At 43.4% G+C, this 16,092-nt stretch overlaps 2 protein-coding genes across 5 annotated transcripts in view; one reads left to right on the forward strand and one right to left on the reverse strand.

The window, feature by feature from the left end:
* Positions 1-16,092, forward strand: part of LOC113018147 (uncharacterized) — an 87,552-nt gene that overhangs the window by 57,222 nt on the left and 14,238 nt on the right. The gene's annotated exons all lie outside the window — the stretch shown is intronic.
* The window catches only part of LOC113018150 (gamma-glutamylcyclotransferase-like), a 17,057-nt gene continuing 2,964 nt past the window's right edge, over positions 2,000-16,092 (reverse strand). Inside the window, exons 4-6 of one of the 3 annotated variants that reach the window (XR_003271718.1) lie at positions 7,927-8,067; positions 2,641-2,866; positions 2,000-2,557 (exon numbers count right to left, since the gene is read on the reverse strand). Coding sequence is in view for 1 of the 3 variants with exons in the window: in XM_026161214.1 (XP_026016999.1) it covers positions 2,786-2,866; positions 7,927-8,067 (222 nt within the window). In the remaining 2 variants the exon portion in view is untranslated. Of the gene's footprint in view, positions 2,867-4,658; positions 4,902-4,983; positions 5,168-7,926; positions 8,068-16,092 lie in introns of those variants that run through there. The other 2 variants (XR_003271719.1, XM_026161214.1) reach the window with 2 other exon arrangements.

Genomic DNA, 16,092 nt, shown 5'->3' on the forward strand with positions numbered 1-16,092 from the left:
TTCTGTTTGTCTCCATGTTGAGTGAGTGCTGAGTATATGTATATATGTGCATGAGGGTGGGAATGCATGTTTGTGTCTGTGTTTGCCTGTTTGTCTATGTTTATGTGTCAGGTTGGGTCTTAGACTCTACCCATATGGAAAAGATATATATAAATCTTATAAAGTTTGTATCTGTCTTGTGTGAAACTTGTATGAAAAGCATATAAGAGTGAAAACAGATATAAGATCCCTTGAAAAATTATATGATGAAACTTGTATGTTTTGGATACTAAAACAACATATGAAAGTGATGAGAAAGTGGCCACTTTCATGAGTAAAGCATATAAGTTTTTACTATTTCTTTTCCATATGGGTACCTCTCTGGGAATCTCAGGCCACACCAGATGTGAGGTTATCTCCCCATATAAATATGAGATAGCTCCCAGTTTTCTGTGACCCCAAGGCTTGGAGAGGGGCTGCTGTGACTCGTTGGGGGTCGGATGAACGAGAAAAGACGAAAAGAAGAAAGTAAAAAGCGAGCATGAGGAGACAGAACAAAAAAGAGACTAAGGGAGAAGGCAAAATGACATGCTACAGTGGAGAATAGATAAGGAGTGGAGAAGAAATGCTCACTGCATCACAGACAGGAAGTCCTTTAAATAAACAAACAAACAAACAAAGAACTGTTTTATTTGTTGTTATCTATCATATGCTTGGCCCTTACTCTGAGTTTCTACCTCATTTCCCAGACTTTTAAAAAATCTGATTTAGTTCTCAGTTCAGATAAAATAATTATAGACACTATGAGTAAGAGCCAAACAGACGATCGATAACAACAAATAAAAGGCTAAGTCAGGTATTCAAATGAATTCAAACTCTGTCAGTGTCCTTAGTTTATTACTGATTGATTTAAATTAGAATATTCTTCCTGCAAACAGATTTCTATAAGACTGGAAGTTGAGGAGAAAAAGCTGAAGTTTAATGAAACACTCGTGTTTATGCTTACTTTTTTTTTTTAAATGCTTACTTTTTTGGCTTTTAGCCTTTTTTGGGACAGATGCAGTGACGATAGACAGTACAGCTCAGAGAGAGAGGTGAGGACACACAGCCCGGGTTTGGCCCAGGCCAGATGCTGTCCTGCCATACGGCATATAGCTCACCCACTGAGCTAAACCAGCACTCCATTTTAATCTTTCATACAATTGAAATAAGTCATAATTACAAATAAATTACAAATTTAGATTGAGAGAACTGACCTGAGATTCACTTGGACTCGGAGGACATCGGATTCTCCTAGCCTTGTTATCTGAAGAAGAGGTGATATTATAGACACCTCTTCAGCTCTGGCACACTTCATGTTTTGTAGAAATCATTTAACATTATTTAAAAAATCCTCAAATTCGTTACTTAGAGGCTTGCCTTTGGCAGGCTATTCTCTACAAGCTTGTTGTCACGGTCCTGGGACCCAGTTTTGTTCTGTTTTTTTGATCATTGATTATTTTTATCACTGTTATCACTACTAGTATTTAGGTTTATTTCTCAGTATTTCTAGCTCTCTAATTCGTTATTATGTGATTACTAGTTCTTAGGTTTTGTTATGTGGCTTCCCTGTGTTCTGTGTTGTCTACTCTGTGCCCTCCTATCCCACGTTTCAGGTTCCTATGTTCTGTCTCCCCCGGTCTCTGTTAAGTTTACGTATCTTGAGTTAAGTCGATGTGTTTTCTGATTTACTTTGAAAGTGCGTGTCTCATGTCAGTGCTTCTAGGTTTGCTTCCCTTGTCTAGTTTAGTCTGATTTCTCCCAGCTGTGTCTCCCTCCTGTCTCCCATTCCCTGGTTACTGTGTTTTTAGCCCTGTGTTTTCCTTGCCCTATGTCGCGTCGTAACCTCATAATTGCCCGTGTGGTGAAGCTAGAAACTGACATGTTTCACCAGTTTAGTTTTCTGTTTAGTAATTGCCAACAAATAAAGCTGAGGTTTTTGAGTTCACGTTTGTCTCCACGAGGCCTGCGTTTGGGTCTATCATCCTGCCTGCACACAGCTATGGCACTTGTGATCAAAGAAAGGTGCCTGTGGTGGCAGTGTGGTCCATGGCTCAACTTCAAGGGAGGGGCGGTACAGCAGGCTCAAGGGGTTCACAGTGCCATACTTCAATACCCTATAGCTTTGCAGTATGCCCAGAACACCTCGCTCAGGAGGTGGCCAGGAGGTATCCTAGTCAGATGCCCAGACCACCTCAATTGGTTCAGTTTAATGTGGAGGAGTAGCGGCTTTAGTCTAGTTCCCTCCTAAATGACTGAATTTCTCAAACTATGTCTAAAGGAGAACTGAGCCACATTCTGGAGACAACAAAATGTTCACCGCTTGTATTTGCAATCGCATACTTTAGGTCACTAGCCAGGCAAAGGTAGGGATGTTTATCTGTCAGGGGCCACTAGGCTGGTACGAGGGCTGAACCCAAAAGCAAACTCAATTGACTAGTGAGATACAGTGAACTTAAGTTTATTTAATCACAAGGAAAAAAGAAGGAGAACTTTGGGGGGTAGGAGACAGAGGTGAGGGTCTTAGATGTTGCAGTCACTAGAAGCAAAGGGAGAGAGGGATTAGTGAGGGAGTAGGAGGAATTGCCAGGTAATGATTAGAATGAAGAAATTACAGGTTACTGGTTAGATGAGAGACTGGGGTCCGGAGGGAGGGAGGAAATGGTGTGAGTGTCTGACAGGGTGAGAGTGAGGCAATCCAGCCAATTTGCATGATCCAGAGGTGAGTGGCAGGCAGAGTGAATTTCTGTGAACGCTGTCGGAGTAGCTAGTCCATGAGCTTTTTCAGGTGAGAGGAGAGATGAATCCAGAACACGAGAATCAGCTGCAGGTGTGGTGGGTAATGATTCTGGTCAGAGGTAAAGAAAAACACAAGGAGACCGGTTATACGAAAGAAAATTTCTAAGATTTAAGTGTGCAAGAGCCAAGTTACCATCATGGGGTAGTGGACGGTCTAGCAGAGTGTGGAAGCCAACGCACATCTTAAGTACTGGACAGCTCTTTGCTGTTTGATGGCTTGCAGGTGGCCACGGCAGGTGGGGAATGGCAAACCCAGCTCTGGGGATTGGGCCAGGATGGCCAGGCAGTAGACGTCATTATCAACTAGTAAAATCAACACCATAGCATATTTATATTCAGATCTCTCTTTACCACAAGAGACCAGTAAAGCATATGCATCACTGCAGACATGGCTCCAATCCATTTGTCACTCCCCCGCTCTCCTTTCTCTTCACTTTTGACCCCCAGATACTTGAATTCCTCCATTTGGGGCAACAACTTGTCCCTAACCCCAAGAAGGCTCTCCAATCTATTCTTGCTAAGAACTTTCAAGCCCCACACTTGAAAGTGCTAACTGGTATTCCCATTGCTTCACATTGGGCCGCAAACTGTTGATGTACAAGCTGGATGCCACCACCTGATGAAGCCAACAGAACCACAAAAAATAGAGATGAGATCCTGAGACAACCAGAGGGGAGGCCTTTTGCTACTTAAGACTGCCTAGAAATTTTGTTTAAAAAATTATGAACATAATCATAATCCCAACACCTGCTGGGAATGAGTCTATTGTCAGCAAGACAGACCAAGCTCTTGCTGCAGTTGCACAAGGACCAAATGGCCTTTGATAATGAGCTAGATGCCCCATACTTCCAAAGCACCTTCCATACAATGTCTCGAGGGATGCGGTCAAATCCCATAAAACACATGTAGACTGTAACCCCCATTTAAACTTGAATTTCCTCATTAGGATAAAGATCTGGTTTAGCGGTCTATGACCAGGATGACAATCACTGAATCAGAGGTTCGAATTATGGACAAACTCTTGTCTCCAGTACCCTGGCATAGACTTTTCTTCCTAGGGAGGCTGAGTAGTGTGATCCCACTGTAATTGAATCACACAAGTAACCACCACCCCTGTCTGCCAATCCAGAGGGACTGCCCTGGATCTCCAAGTGATGTTGCAGAGGTGTGTCAACCAAGATATACCTATAGTAACTCAAGGCAAATCACCTGGGGCCCTACCACTAAGGAGTTATTTAACTACCTTACTCACCTTGGACCCGTTGATCCGGAAGTTGTCTGTCTCGTCCCCATACTATTTTTCTTCAATAGAAGGCATGTCAGTGGGACTGAGAAAAGTAGTCTTAACACCAACCAACTATATCCTTGGTTGAAGTCAGCAACCCACACTGAGAGCCTGATGGTTTGCTGGAATTGCCTCGAGGCTGACCAAAAGGCTTCTTCCATGACCTTAATGAACTCCTCCCATGAGCTAAGGCTGCATCCACATAGGAATACTAATAATTTGTAAGGAATAACTGAAACTGTGAAAACCATGTTTGGAAAATATATAAAATATATAAAATTCCCCTCCCACCCCTGCGGGCGTTCTATCCTCCAAGCTGGGGTCCTCTACCAGAGGCCTGGGAGCTTGAGAGTCCTGCGCAGTATCTTAGTTCCCAGGTCTGCGCTCTTCTGGACAGAGATCTCCAATGTTGTTCCTGGGATCTGCTGAGCACATAGTGCTTTGATTACCACCGGGACCACTGTTACCTTCACCCTCCACATGTTCTCCAACTCTTCTCTGAGCCCTTGGTATTTCTCAGGTTTCTGGTGTTCCTTCTTCCTGATGTTGCTGTCATTCAGAACCGCTACATCTATCACTACGGCTGTCTTCTTCATGGTTGGAGAAAGAGAGGAACCAGGCATGGAGCTCTGAATGCAAGGCAGTGTGTTTATTTACAGTGGTAAAAGGTTAACAACAGTTCAATGTGCAACGTAGTCAGTTGTGTCCCCCTTCCCGTGCTCAAACAGTGCGTGGCAGTGAATTTTCCTTCCTCCTCCAGGTAGACTCCCATGCTTGTGATTCTCCTCCATCCCTGTTCCTAGTTGCACACAGAACAGCAAACAGTTAATCACTCATCTGGCAGGCAACACTTAACTACGCAAACGGTCAGAGAATACTACCAGGCTTAGTGCAATACTCCAGCGCTGACTGTCGTTCGGCCACACCAGCTCTGCCTAAGATGGTGGATGATTAAAGGCAGCTGTTGGCTGGATCAGTTGCAGGTGTGGCGGCTCCAGAGCGGCAGCACACCCGGGTCGGACGTCACTCATTGCCATGCGACCTCCGTAAACAATTGCCACGGAGCTGGAGAGGAAAATGAAAGAGAGAGGAAAACACACACACACAGGCAGGTCGACCGGTCGGGGAACCGTCCAACCCTGACATTCTGTTTGTCTACCACCACTATGTCCGCTTGGTTAGCCATCACTTTTTTGTCCGTCTGTATCTGGAAATCCCACAGGATCTTAGCTCGGTCATTATCTGCCTCCTTTTGGGGCATCTCCCATTTTGACCTCGGGACTTCCAGGTTATACTCGGCACAGATGTTCCTGTACACTATGCCGGCCACTTGGTTATGGCGTTCCATGTATGCCTTGCCTGCTAGCATCTTGCACCCTGCTGTTATGTGCTGGATTGTCTCTGGGGCATCTTTACACAGCCTGCACCTGAGGTCCTGCCTGGTGTGACAGATCCCAGCCTCTATGGATCTTGTGCTCAGTGCTTGTTCTTGTGCTGCCATGATTAGTGTGCTGTCTTTCAGTCCAGCTTTGTCCAGCCACTGGTAGGATTTCTGGATATCAGCCACCTCCTCTATCTGCTGGTGGTACATACCGTGCAGGAGCCTTTCCTTCCATGATACTTCCTCCTCTTGCTCCTCTTTCTTGGGTTTCTGCTGCCTGATGTATTCACTGAGCACACGTTTGGTTGGGGTGATCTTCCTGATGTATTCATGGATGTTCCCTGTCTCATCCTGGACAGTGGTGCTGATGCTCACTAGTCCTTGGCCTTCTTCTTTCCGCTTAGCGTACAGCCTCAGGGTGCTGGACTTGGGGTGAAACCCTCCATGCATGGTAAGGAGTTTCCTGGTCTAAGAAGTCCTGGACTAGGGACTCTTGTTAATTATCTCACTGAAGGGGTTCAGGCCTATGCAGAACAGCAGTGGGGACAGAGCATCTCCTTGGTAGATCCCACACTTGATGGTGACCTGTGCTATGGGCTTGAAGTTGTCCTCTAGTGTTGTTTGCCACATCCCCATTGAGTTCCTGATGAAGGCTCTTAGGGTCCCATTGATCTTGTATAGTTCTGGGCATTCCAGTATCCAGCTGTGGGGCATTGCATCATAGGCCTTCTTGTAATCAATCCAGGCAGTGCACAGGTTGGTCAGCCTGGTCTTGCAGTCTCGGCTGACTGCTCTGTCTACCAGTAGCTGGTGTTTTGCTCCACTGGTATTCTTGCTAATTCCTTTCTGTGCCCCACTCATGTATTGAGTCATGTGCCTGATCTTAGCCGCTATGATGCCTGAAAGGAGCTTCCACATGGTACTGAGGCAGGTTATTGGCCAGTAGTTGGATGGGACTGGTCCCTTCTGGGGGTCCTTGAGGATCAGGACGCTCTGGCCTTCAGTTAGCCATTCCAGGTGTCCCTCGTCAACTAGCAGCTGGTTCAGTTGTGCTCCTAGATGCTCATGGAGTGCAGTCCATGAGGCATGAATCATGTTGGGGCCTGGTGCTGTCCAACTCTTCATACTGGAGACCCTTTATTGTCTTCTACTGTGATGGTTACTGGTCCCTGTTCAGGGAGCTTGCTGTGGTCTGCCCTCAGACCCACTAGCGACTGAGCAATGCTGTTATGGGTTGCATGCTTCTCCCATATTCTCTTCCAGTATTACTGTCTCCAGCCTTGGTGGTGCTGTTCTCATATTGTTCCCCTGCTACTGAGAGTACACCTTGGCTGGTTGTGGAGAACAGCTGGTTCATTCTCCTGCCTTCGATCTCTCTGGTGTACCTCTCCAAACAGCTGGCCAAGGCTTTGAGTCTTTGCTTGGCAGTTTCCGGCATCTCAGGTATGGGCAGCTTGCTGTACTTCTTAGGCACCTTCTTTGTTGCACCTTTCTGCAGCTCTAGTTTCTGTGTGTGTGTGTGTGTGTGTGTGTGTGTGTGTGTGTGTGTGTGTGTGTGTGTGTGTGTGTGTGTGTGTGTGTGTGTGTGTGTGTGTGTGTGTGTGTGTGTGTGTGTTTTGCACTATAATTTACTCATAAAAGAGTTCATTTAAAAAAAATCAATTTTCATGCATTTTTTATAAATAATTTTTCCTTCATCCTTTATTCTATAGTAAGAAATATATAAATACCACGAGAGATAAAATATGTACTAAACATACACTTTACTCAAAGTTCTTTCCTTTTCTTTTATATATAGAATATATTTGGTAGAAAAGATTGTGGTCAAATGCTTCAAAAATAATTTGATAATAACACATCTCAATATAATGTCAGAAAGGCAGCTTTCCTGGTAACACTGTCGGATATCTACACACAATCTCAGGCAGCACCTGGCACAATGTTTCCCACAACACCAACACCTATCTCATTGAGTATGAAGAATGTGAAATATGAGACGAATGTTTCTGTGTAATTCCATATGTATCCTTTTGAAGACCGACTGTCATCCATCCATTTTCTTAAACACTTCTCCAACTATAGAATTATTCCTTAGTCTCTGGACTTTTTGTACTGAAATATATCTTCACCATAACACATGAAGGTAAAACTGTTTACATAAAATAAATAAATGTAATATTGTTTCTTAAGGAATATTGTAAGTTTTCATTAAACCCAAATTAGACGACAAAGTCATTAGTATTCTATTGTACCTGTGGCTGACAATGGAGCATAGTAGAATCATAAACTATGCTCCTATAATTAAGGTTAACCATTAGGTGAAGCAGCTAACTAAGGCACAACATACTTAAATACAGTGTTATAACCAATAAAGTATTTGCTAAGGTAAAAAGTGGACCTGGTTTACATTGGATAATCAGGCATCATTAGAACGATGGTTGACCTTTTCTTTGGCTCTTCGTCTGGCTCGCTCCAGTTCAGCCATCATGGGTAGGGGACCCTCATACATGTTGGTCTTGATTGCTCGAAGTTTCTCCTGGTAGTCTTTTGGCAAGCCGTTCTGTTCTGCTCCCATTACAATCACCTGCAGTCATTGATGAGAATATATTTGTTATAACCATGACAGCAGCCACAAATGTCAGTTGTCAACTGTCTTCAGTGTAATAAAGCAAGAGTGAGCTTCCTATAACTTTTAGGTATACCCATTGACCTGTTTCAGGGCTCTAGACTAACTTTTTGCCATGGGCGTACCGGCACAAAAGTTAGGCGCACACAAATTTTCTAATAATTGATATAATATAAAGTGTTTTTCTGGATACACTGTGCTTTTTCAGCATTCAAAGATTGATGACACCGTGTCAGAGCACTGGCTATGAATTTCAGAAGGATCAGGCCTTAACAGAAAAGTTAGCAATAGTTCTTTTCCTATTACAGCTACATCCACTCCTGTCGTGCCTAGGCTGCTCACCAGGGCTGGGTATCATCACTGATTTCTACAATCCATTCGATTCCGGTTTTCAAAGTCCCAATTCGATTCAACTTAGCCTCAGACAGTCAGAAATATTATAACTCTGATCATTTATCAGCACTGACTTCATCAGAATTGTGAACATCACAGCAGATGCCTTTGTGTGAAAGTAACTGAGAATAAAACAGAAAAACATGAAGGAGATTTTCCTGGTCTGGCTTTTTATAGCAGAAAACCCTAAAAATATTCTACAATGTTCTGCATATAAAGTTTAAATTTCTTCAGTATTGAACAACAGAAAAAATAGGCTTTCTTGTCCGAGGTCATTTAAGTGAAAAAGAAAAGAAAAAGACAGCAGCCACAGCCTGTAAACAACGGTAGACTGGTGGGTAATAAGCCAATGAATAATACAGAAAACAGAGATTGGAGACGGAAACTGTTCTTGAACTACAGAGAGAGAGAGAGAGAGAGAGCTAGCTGTGCAGGAAGTGTGATTTTAATAGTCGTGGAAGCAAAACAGCAAAATTCATGACGACATTGATCAGATGTGAAGCGCAGTTTGCTGCTTCTTTTGCTGCTGGCTCGGTGGATTTTGGCTGGAGAGACAAAACCTGCAGCTCAGAATCAGCGCAAAAAGACGTAAACACAGCGCGGACCGGACGCATCAGGATCGCTGAGCTCCGACAGCGTGTCCGTCTGCGGGCCGTCGGGTGAGGAAGCCGAGAAAGACGAAGCGTCGGTCCTCTGTGTTTACGTCTTTGTGTGGAGTCCGTGTACCTGCTCTCATCTGCTGTTTGGTTGTTGTTGAAATGGTTTTGTGAGCTTTAATCTGAGAATCTGGCGTTTCTGGCAAAACACAGTTATGTTTAAAAGTCGATTCAGGGTTTAATGAATTGATATCGCTTTATTCAAGCTACTCACCTCCCACTTCCACCTGCACTTTCAACTGGACCACGGCCAATCAGAGAGGTCCCGCCCCTGACTATCTCTGATTGGTTTAGTCCACGATAGGGGCATAATGTGTCTGTTGTTGACCACAGGGAAGGTTGCAGATTTTTTTTTTCCGCTACCCGAACAGTTGGTCGCACAGGTGCAACCAAATTATTTTTTTTTAGTCGCACCACTGAAAAATTTGGTTGCATTTGCGACCAAATTGGTCGCACTCTAGAGCCCTGTGTTTGTAACACAAATATCTAATCAGCTAATCACAGGCACACGGACACAATCTCAATGTCAACACAATCTTATGAAGTTCTAACCACGCATTTGAATGAGAAAGAAAGAGACGTCTGTCTCGCCCTAGCAGCACCTGTCATGTCACCTCAACATAAGCTCATCATATTCTGTGATGTCATTTAGTCTGAGGTGTTTGACGAGGTTAGTGGTCTTGCCACATGTATCGCAAACCATGTCTTGGCTGTTTGTGGAGGTAAAATACGTCCACACATGACTCCGTTTACGCTCAGCCATTGTTGTGAGTGCGCACGCCAAGGGGCTGCGACACATTCGCATATGACTATGAAAGGTGTAAGAAGAAGTAGTTCCTTCCAATTTAGACGATCTGAATGAAATAGTTTCTTTCCACTGTTCCTGTTAATGAAAATCTACAAATTTACCCCAAAGTACTAAAATATCAATATTTTAATATGAGAATCGATTCTAGAACATAAATTATTGGAAGAATCGATATTTCAATATCAATCCGCACACCACTAACAACCATCTGCACCGTTCACAAGAATGGACCAAAAAAGAGAAGATATCCTGGGAGTGGTAGTTCTAGGTGTAAAATGCTTTATTGATGCCAGAGGTCAGAGGAGAATGGGCAAATTGGGTTGAGCTGATCAGAAGGCACCAGTAACTCAAACAACCACTTATTACAGCCGTGGCCCTGTGAAATAAAAAATGTCACTTTAGGGCCCAACACGTTAATATTGCAAACCACGCTACGCCTAAAAATACTGTGCATGAATCAACATTTAACCTAAAGAGATGTTTTTGATTGTGTGAAAGACCGACGAGATGTGTGGAGGCCATCGTTGCATTTTAATATTCTTTTCATAACACTATTATATTTTCTATTTTTACTAACATTGATTGGTACTTTACACCAAACACAAATGAAATACATCTGAACTTTTTAGATGGAAGTAAATTTAAAATAGTATTTATAAAATTGCGTACATTTTTTTTTACTTTATTCTTTTATTTATAATATTAAGTATTGGCAAATATAACTTAAATAAGCCATTGGAAATGAATTACAGCCAACTAAAATACGTGTCTGTTCTGAGTCCTAGTGAAACTCAAATAGGCTTTAAATAAATTTAGCTTACTGAAAGCTCTCAACACCTGCAAAAATTACATGCAGAGTGCAAAATATAAGCAGAGCAGTACACACTTCTTCAAATATCAGTGGGCTGGTTCAGTGTCAGGAAGATGGGAGTGAGACAGCTTAGCGTGAGCCAGAGGTTTGATCTGTTTGGCCTGTAAGCAGGTCGACAGATAAGTGATTTAGTATACATATGTACATGTTGGCTAAAATAACACAAACACGTTGTGTTCTGATAGAAATAAGATAAGCTAATACATATTAAGAAGGTCAAGAAGTTTCTTTCATGTGGACTTCGCTATGAGTTTAATTTCCAGCTGTCTCAGTTTTCATGTTTTTTTTTTCCAGATGACAGGTTAATAATTTACATTAAAAAAAAACGAAAATAAAAGGAAAGGAAACAAAATGCACTATTTGACTGTTTTAATGTTTTCTAGGGTCCCTGTCAGTCTCGGGGCCTTAGAATCTATCACGTTTCTCCCCAAGGTATTCAGATTAGCATCTTTGAACCTACAAAATGTTGAACCTTAAGCAGATGGGCTACAGCGGCAAAACATCACACCAGCTGCTGTTCAGGTAAATACAACTGAGGCTGCAACTTGGACAAGCTCACCGACAGTGTTGGGGAGTAACGGAGTACATGTACCGGCGTTACATATTTAAAATACAAAATATGAGTAACTGTATTCTGTTACAGTTGAAATTAACGGATTGCACGGCGGTATTTTCCTGTTTCATATGTTCGGCTATGCTCTCTCTTTTCTGATAATTCCACGCTGTTGGAAACCCAAACAAAACACGCATTAAGAGGCTCTAATGTCTGTGTCCCAATCTCGCGGCCCATGTCACCCCTACTTGCGACCCGCATAATGGCGTGAAGAAATATTTTTTAAAATTATTGTTCAAAAATTATTTAACATGAAGGCAATAGGCAGAGTGTTACAGGCGTAGCCCTAAAGAATGCAGCCTCATGGGCAGTGTAGTCCAGCTGTAAGTAAGCTATTAAGACTCGGCTGTACGCTGTGTTCGTGTTTCCTCTCAAACAATAAGCTCCGTTGGAGCAGCCTTTCAACGCCTCTCTCTGTCTCTCGCTAGCAAAGTGACCCAGAGAACAAAGTAAAGCTAGTTTTCAGCTACGAGCCCGACACGAACCCGACGTATTAGCCAGAGGTCCCTTTACTACGGTTCGGAGCCGCGGACCTGTTTTATATACGCACTGAATAGTTTCTATACGAGATCGCTGCAAAAAGTGCAGCCTTACCTAATGTCCACCTACTGTTACTCATTTATATTAAGATTTAAACATCTAGTTGGTGTTGGTATGGAGAGTAACCTCGTCATAGTAATAAATCACACAGCAATAGTACATTCATGTAGTTGTAAAAAGCATGATAATATGTTAAGTAATCCGAAGTATTCAGAATACCTTACTCTAATTGAGTAACGTAACAGAATACATTACAGAATACATTTTGGGGCCTGTAATCTGTAATCTGTAGTGGAATACATTTAAAAGTAACCTTCCCAACACTGCTCACCAAAACTGGACAAAATAATACTGGAAAAAAACAGGAGGGTCACAATTAGGCCTCGTATCATCAGTTCAGGCTGCTAGTGTTGCAGAGGCATGCACTGTTTCTGGCTTCCTCTTTGAACACAGTTGTTTCGGTTTCTTAAGTAGAGTGGGATATTTGTATCATGGACATGCAGTCGATAAACACTCTGATTAATGTGAAAGAACGTTTCCAGCACATTTTTGAATCTACATCACAGTGAGTTAACGCTTGTATAAACAGAAAAGGGGGTCCAAACAAGTACTGGCAAGGTGTACCTAACAACATGACTGAGTATATGTCAAGCTTTTTATCAAAGAAACAAAAAAATGCTTTGTTAAATGTATTTTTTAAACATATTTTCCCCAGCTGTTTCATAAATGAATTAGGGTATGATCTGCAGTGTTTAGTTAAGTTGAATCTGTAATCCAGGTAAGGATATTCCAGGAGTTTCTGTTCACTTGGCTTGTTTTAGTATTACCACCAGTGTGTTAGAATTCAAAGATGACAGTAAATTTGAGAATGCCCTGCAGTTCAACAGATACAAGAACAAGCAGAACAGGGGGAACAATGTAGGTAACACACTGTAGAAGACAAAGGTATCAAAACAAAGGCATGCTGTTAGGCATGTTTGGAGCGCTCGTATGTGCTGAGGAACAGTCTAGCATTTTAGCTCACAAGCTGTGAGATCTGTAAAACATAGCAAAGCAATGTGTGTCCTAATTGTTTTGGCCTTTCACATAGTCAGGTGATGGGTGGGAGTAGCAAATGAATCCCTTTTCCAGATGAACCACAGAGAGAGAAATGGATACAAGTAAACATATAACCTGAAAGTAATTCATTGTAAATTCTGTATGTGGTTGGGTTTTACAATGCTGGCTTTGTTTAAATATATATTTTTAAGTGAGAATAAGTGTGTGGATAGCTGATACTAAATATGTTTAGCTAGGACTTATATATACAGTAAACTTTTCATTGTTGCTGATTCAGCTTTATGATCATTTTGGAGGATGAAGAACCTCTCATAAAAAAGCGTGACGTATAATTCCCTCTTGCCCCTCTGGGCTGTCTTTATCCTTCACACTCGGGTCCTGTGCAATTTGTTGTTCTGGACAGAAATCATAACTGTTGTTCCCAGGAACAACAGCTAGCCCCCTAGTCACTCGCCTAGCTTGGGAATTACTGCACTGAGTTCTCTGGTTACCACTGGGACCACTTTGCCTTCACCTGCCATGTCTTCTTCTTCTTCTTCTCTTGGTCTTTAATATTTCTCAATTTCTTTGTCTTATTTCCTGATATCGCTATCATTCGGTATAGCTGCATCGATCACTACGGCCGTCTTCTTCTGTTTGTCTACCACCACTATGTCCGGTTGGTTAGCCACCACCATTTTGTCCATCTGTATCTGGAAGTCCCACAGGATCTTAGCTCGGTCATTATCTGCCTCCTTTTGGGGCATCTCCCATTTTGACCTCGGGACTTCCAGGTTATACTCGGCACAGATGTTCCTGTACACTATGCCAGCCACTTGGTTATGGCGTTCCATGTATGCCTTGCCTGCTAGCATCTTGCACCCTGCTGTTATGTGCTGGATTGTCTCTGGGGCATCTTTACACAGCCTGCACCTGGGGTCTTGCCTGGTGTGATAGACCCCAGCCTCTATGGATCTTGTACTCAGAGCTTGTTCTTGTGCTGCCATGATTAGTGCCTCTGTGCTGTCTTTCAGTCCAGCTTTGTCCAGCCACTGGTAGGATTTCTGTCAGCCACCTCCTCTATCTGCCGGTGGTACATACCGTACAGGGGCCTTTCCTTCCATGATACTTCCTCTTCTTGCTCCTCTTTCTCTGGTTCCTGCTGCCTGATGTATTCACTAAGCACACACAGTTGTGGCCATCTTCCTGATGTACTCATGGATGTTCGTTGTCTCATCCTGGACAGTGGTTCTGACACTCACCAGTCCTCGGCCTCCTTCCTTTTGCTTAGCGTACAGCCTCAGGGTGCTGGATTTAGGGTAGAACGATCCATGCCTGACAAGGAAACTTCCTTGTCTTGATGTCAGTGGCTTCTATCACCTCCTTTGTCAGCAAGGTACCTGATCACCAGCAGGATATAGGTATTGATTGCCTGCATGTTGTTCTTCCAATTCATCTCACTCCTCCAGACTTGCCTGACCCTCAGCAGGGTCTGACGGTCAGGCCTGTGGGATTGCCAGGTACCTGTAGCTGTCCTTGTTGTCTGCAATGTTGCCTTCTGGTAGTGCAATCGCCCCAGTTCGGACTACCTTCCCTCTCTTTGTTACCATCCGACTACACTTCTCCAGTCCGAACGACATTCCAATGTCATTGCTGTATATCCTGGTAGTGTGGATCAGTGAATCGATCTCTCGTTCAATCTTGGCATACAGCTTGATGTCATCCATGTACAGGAGGTGGCTGACAACTGCTCCGTTCTGTAGTCGGTATCCGTAGCCAGTCTTGTTGATGATCTCACTGAGGGGGTTCAGGCCTATGCAGAACAGCAGTGGGGACAGAGCATCTCCTTGGTAGATCCTGCACTTGATGGTGACCTGTGCTATGGGCTTGGAGTTGGCCTCTAGTGTTGTTTGTCACATCCCCATTGAGTTCCTGATGAAGGCTCTTAGGTTCCTGTTGATCTTGTATAGTTCTGGGTATTCCAGGATCCAGCTGTGGGGCATTGAGTCATAGGCCTTCTTGTAATCAATCCAGGCAGTGCACAGGTTGGTCAGTCTGGTCTTGCAGTCTCGGCTGACTGCTCTGTCTACCAGTAGCTGATGTTTCATTCCTCTGGTATTTTTGCTAATGTGCCCCACTCATGTATTGAGTCATGCGTTTCTTCATCTTAGCCGCTATGATGCTTGACAGGAACTTCCATGCGGTGCTGGCACAGGTTATTGGCCAGCAATTGGACGGGACCAGTCCCTTCTGGGGGTCCTTGGGGATCAGGACTGTCCGGCCTTCAGTTAGCCATTCTGGGTGTCTCCCATTGGCCAGCAGCTGGTTCATTTTTGCTGCCAGACGCTCATGGAATGCAGTAAGCTTCTTTAGCCAGTATGTGTGGGCTGGGCCATATCATACCATTCACGGTAATACCGGTATAATGTTGGGCAATGATAAGAAAATGAAATATTGCGATAGAATATGGGTAAAACGTGCATGCGCAGTGCCTTTGTTTTCATATGCACATGGCGGAAAAAGCATGGCGGCGACGCAGAATGAGAAGGACGAAAGCGGATTGTTGAATGAAACGGATGAACCAGAACTGGTTTGTAAAAATGCTGCAGCTTCACTGGTGTGGAACTGGTTTAGCTTTCGTCCGTCAGACACACAACAAAGCACTATTTTTGGTAGCGCATGCTAGCGGGCCGTCGTTATTACCGCGTTGTTTGGAAAATACGGCGCACTTAAAATCAATCCTTTGCTTTTTCTGAAAATCAACAGAGCCCCTTATAATCCCGTGTGCCTTATGTATGAACTCTGGTTGTGTTTACTGACCTCGAAACCATTTTATGTGCACGGTGCTCGAAAATCTGTCAAATGTTTTAGTACGACTTTGCTAAGCTACGAAGCCGCACCGCTTGATGGATTGTCGGAGCATTACGGCTGTCGTAGGCGGAGCCTCGTGGAGTGATACGTGCTGTGCTTCAACATAATATTACCGTATTGTGTGTGTTTAACCTCTTTAAGTTTTGTGGATATTATACATGGTTATGCTGAGGATATGTCGGCTAATTTCCAC

The sequence above is a fragment of the Astatotilapia calliptera genome, unplaced genomic scaffold (assembly GCF_900246225.1).
Source record: "Astatotilapia calliptera unplaced genomic scaffold, fAstCal1.2 U_scaffold_45, whole genome shotgun sequence".
In the NCBI taxonomy this organism is placed as follows: domain Eukaryota; kingdom Metazoa; phylum Chordata; class Actinopteri; order Cichliformes; family Cichlidae; genus Astatotilapia; species Astatotilapia calliptera.